Genomic DNA, 4,664 nt, shown 5'->3' on the forward strand with positions numbered 1-4,664 from the left:
TAACTGTTCTTGACAATCAAGGGCAAGAAAAAAGAAAAATTGGGTAAGTACTTTATTTCTTGTTTTTCATATTTATCTTTATTTATTATTATAAAAGTAACTAAAATTAAAAGTACAGATCTTTTTAAGTTATTTAAGACTAGGACAGGTAAAATAAGTAATAATAATAATAATATAATTAAATTGTTCACGAAGCACATACACAAGCAGCTCGTGGGTAACGTAATTCGATAGCGTAACGTGAGCTGCATGTTCCCCAGGTGATTTACAACTTATAATGGTGCAGATAGCAGGTACACATGATTCAAAGAGCAATACAAAGGGAAATAAAAAAAAATAAAATTTAATTATAAATAGATGTATACTGTTACTAACTTAGAACTACTTAGGATAAACGAATGTAGCTTCAGGTTACATTTTGAAGTCATTCTAGAAAGAAAAGAAGGTTAATTTAGGTTTATATCAATTTTTTTTGGTGGTCACGAGGTTGGTCGAATTGACCAATTCTGTTTTGAGATAGGGTTGAGAAAATAACATAAACTATAAGGATTTAGTGGAAAAAAAAACGTTTGAAGTGCATTTACAAGGTTTTAGGGATTACACAAAGGAAATTTGAGATTTTTGAGATGAGGAAAAGTATTTTTAATTTTAACATGACAATTACTTTGTACACTGATTATTCAAAACAAATACTGAAGATATTCATGGACAAATCTTTATTTTATTTTATTAAAAGTACTTCACTAAGAAATCTCACTTTTTGTATGTGAAAGACTGCCAAATTTCGTGAAGATATACCCAATATATATAGAGTTATAAGCATTAAATTTATGTCAACTTTAAATGAGTACAGAAGGTCACGTTACTCAGTCAAATTGACTGACCCCGTGTCAGAGGAGTTAAAGTGCTATCTGAGAGTCAGTTCTTCTTTCGTAATCTATTGTTCAGAACAGTGAAAAGCTAGAAATCTTGTATTAACCTTATTACAAAGATCTTCAAAACAAAAGAAGTGCATTGCTAAGAGCTGTGAACAGTGTGAAATCTTGTATAAACTTTATTTCAAAGATCTTATGACCAAAAGAAGCTTACTTGCATACTTGCTGTATTTTCACCCCAAACATTCCAACTGTTTTAGATGATGGTATCCACCTTCCAATCATTTCAGATGGGACAAACTTGATACTTAATGTAAGCATGTACTGGAAATAAATGAAACATTTAAGTGATTTCATATTAATTTTCTTTTGTACAGGCATAGCAGAAAGGTAGAAACAAAATCGTTATCAAGAAAAGTAATCTTTTGGGACTCAGCTTCAAGCAAAATTATTCATTTGATCTTATTAAGGGTTTCAATGATAGAATGAAAAAAAATACAAAATAGAAGAACAATAAATTTGTCAAATGGTTAACCCTCAAATTACTGACTTGTTTTTGAACCATTCACTTATCAGTGGGATCCACATACCGCATCATACTGAATAATTTTATATTTTTTTGTCTACAACATTCAGGTGTAAGGAAAAGATTAAGCAAATTGGGTAAAATCACTCATTTTTTAAGACGTAAGGGTACACAGCAGTAATTAGAAAGATTAATTTAAAAGTTGCGTGTGTGATGCATATGTTATTAGGGACTCTATAACCAACAAAGTCATGGAGCCACAAACAATTTGGTGCATAGAGTTTTTAAAAACATGTTGAAAAACTGACAGTCTGAGCCTAACTGCAAGTTGTAGGGTTCAATTTCTGAGAAAGGAAAGTTTACTAGCAAGCAATGTTCCCTCTAATTTTTTCAACCAATGTGCAAAATTAATTTTTTCATATGCACCAGTATCAAGGCAATGTGCAGATGTGCGCGACCAGTTTTTATTAAGGGCGGGGAGTATTTTTAGACCATAAACCCTACTGGATCATTAGGCTGCTTTGCAACACTACTAGTTGGTTATTTTGGCTTTAGGTCTATCGACTGCCAGGGTCATTAAGGCCATCAATATGTTGAGACTCCTCACCATTACTTAAGCAACTGTGAATATTTAAACAGTTGCTACCAATCAAATGCTTCAGAAATAAAGAGAAATATGCATAGTTTATGCAAGCCCAGGCACAACATGAATATACGTTATAAGAAATAATGTTGTGCAATGCAGGGAATGCAAAGCAAGGACAGTTACATAACAGTTCTTGCTTAATAGAGAGAAAGAGTAAAACGTTCCAGATTAAAAGTTCCAAAAGAGACATTCCCACAGTTGTGAGCACAGGTGAAGGGCGAGGCATGAGCTTGTCCTTGATAGATTGAGACCAGTAGCAGAGAAAAAGCTACATAAAAAGTTTATGTCGAAGGATGGAGTCGGAACTTTGAAGTAGGATTGATGTCAAAGGAAGTGAAAAGCAGTAGAAGTAACTAGGCTGCCAATATACTGAATCTAACTGCAACCAATCACTAGAAAGTTTTGGTTTTGGAAAAACCTAGGAGTTTGCAGAAACCATCCACTGAAGTGTCAGACCTACTTGCAAGTAGATGTGAATACTATTTGGACACTTGCAGGAATACTAAAGAAATTAGTATAAAAACTCATGTTTAAGTTGAAAAGTCAGTTCTCTTCGGAGTCTGAAAAAATCTCCTTGAAGCTGAGAAGAAGAATTCTAAGAATGCCGAAGTTCTCCTGAAAGTGGAAAAGTGAGTCCTCTCTGAAGCTGAAAGTCTGTAGAAAATGTTGAAGCTTTCAACCCTGCAACGAAGCCAAACACTATCTCAACCATGATGCAAGTTACTATTGCTATTTCTCTCAAATCGAGTAATATAGTTAAAAAGCTTATGTAAAGAGTATAATGTTAGAATAGATGGAATATGTCAGAATATCTGACTGCTAACAGTTTATTTGAGAAACTTCTTAGAATCATAGAGGAATTGATGAGAATTGTAACAGAGTTGATTAATGAGGTAACAGAATTTTGTATATGAAAGTTGTAAGTTAAAATATCTATGCTATATTCAAACTTGATGTGTTTTTTGGAACCACAGTCTCAGATTTTGTTCTTTATTCTAACTGTAAACTTCCTCAAGTTAATGACTTGTGTACTCCACTCATGACTGTATTTCTGGATTTAATATAAATCTATTGTGACTGGTGGTAAAGTCAAGATCCAACAACTAACTTACATGCCCACCCATTACATTACTGAGGGTGGGTGCAGCTAGAATAATGAAGTGCATGGTACTTGACTGGTTATTGTGCAGCCGTGCAGCTTAGAGGGAACACTGCTAGCAAATAGTGAGGAAATTTGTCCATTACATTTTCATCTTGGCATGGAAAATTATGTTATTTTTAAAGAAACTGAAAACATGAGAGGAACATCAATATAGGATTTGCTGATTTAACACTTTGTGTTTGAAGAAATTGACATCTTATACACAACTTAATACATACTAAATTTAAAAATATTATTGGTTTATTGTTGTGAGTAAAAATATTCTATGCATAAAATGTAGAAATATGATGATGTTTTTAAACAAGTACACCAGCAAGTATGAAACTCAACTCACATATGTAATGTTTAGAGTTAAAAACACCAGTCGGCTAACATGTAATTTTTACCTCCTGCAGACTGATTGACTTCTCTTGAGGTTTATCTGTGAGCCATGATCGGCTTAGTTCCAGAGCAGCCTTGCCTCGAAGAATATTTCCCTGACTAGGATGGTCTTCATAACAAAAAATCCGTAGAGTCTGTGACCACTCCAGTTCAATCACAAAGTCCTGAAATGTTGGATTTGAAAATTTAAAATACCTTCCTAAAACGGAAGCCAAGGAGCAGAAAACTTTGAAAACAGCACCGTTAACTCAAAAAAATGTGAATATTAATATAAGGTTTAATTGCAAAGAAAAACTAATGCTATACAGAAAACCGAATAAATTATGAATGATGACAAATATACTCATTCCTCTACTGAGTTGCCAAATATTTTTTACTAACCCTGTATTTGAGATAGTACAGTTAAATGTACAGTATGTTCTTAACTTTGAATAACACATGACAAAAGAACAAGACTTGTACCACATTCTGAGTACAAGCATGTGACCTCTGCTGATCAATTAATCTCCTCTGTTTACTTAACACTTTCACAATGGATTCATGTATTTAACACAACCTGGTAACCACCATGTAATTATGAAGGTATACATATTGTATCTCTGAAAATACTTAATGGAGCTTCACCAAATTTGGCAAGGTTTCAGAAGACATTACAAGTTTTTTGTAAACATAAAATCAGAAATTTAAATTAAATTTTTATGAAACATTTGTCCATTATTATAAGGAGTCAGAGTACTGACTACTTCCAGTGCGAAGTGATTTTCATGTTAACCCTTTCGAGATGGGTCACAGGTGAAAAGCCACGTCATCTCGTTTGTTGACTCGCATTTAAAATTTTACTGAATTACTATTTCATGAACTTGTGTCAATAAGTTTGGTATCAAACTGTAGATTATATTTCAAATTTTAGAACTATATATTACTCAATTTGTTAATTTAAAAGTAAATATTAAAAGAATACAGATAAACATCGATTTTTGTGTGTCATGTGGTATGTTAAATGCAACACTGGTTCAATAGTTTCATACAAATTTGAAACTCAAATTACAGATATTGACAAACTAGAATATAAAA

At 32.7% G+C, this 4,664-nt stretch overlaps 1 protein-coding gene across 1 annotated transcript in view; it reads right to left on the reverse strand.

Moving 5' to 3' along the window:
- The window catches only part of LOC106463500 (active breakpoint cluster region-related protein-like), an 82,024-nt gene that overhangs the window by 11,088 nt on the left and 66,272 nt on the right, over window positions 1-4,664 (reverse strand). Inside the window, exons 18-19 of the mRNA XM_013923541.2 lie at window positions 3,596-3,754; window positions 1,090-1,199 (exon numbers count right to left, since the gene is read on the reverse strand). Of these exons, the coding sequence (XP_013778995.1) occupies window positions 1,090-1,199; window positions 3,596-3,754 (269 nt within the window). The remainder of the gene's footprint in view (window positions 1-1,089; window positions 1,200-3,595; window positions 3,755-4,664) is intronic.

The sequence above is a fragment of the Limulus polyphemus genome, unplaced genomic scaffold (genome assembly GCF_000517525.1).
Source record: "Limulus polyphemus unplaced genomic scaffold, Limulus_polyphemus-2.1.2 Scaffold1425, whole genome shotgun sequence".
Classification (NCBI taxonomy): Eukaryota; Metazoa; Arthropoda; class Merostomata; order Xiphosura; family Limulidae; genus Limulus; species Limulus polyphemus.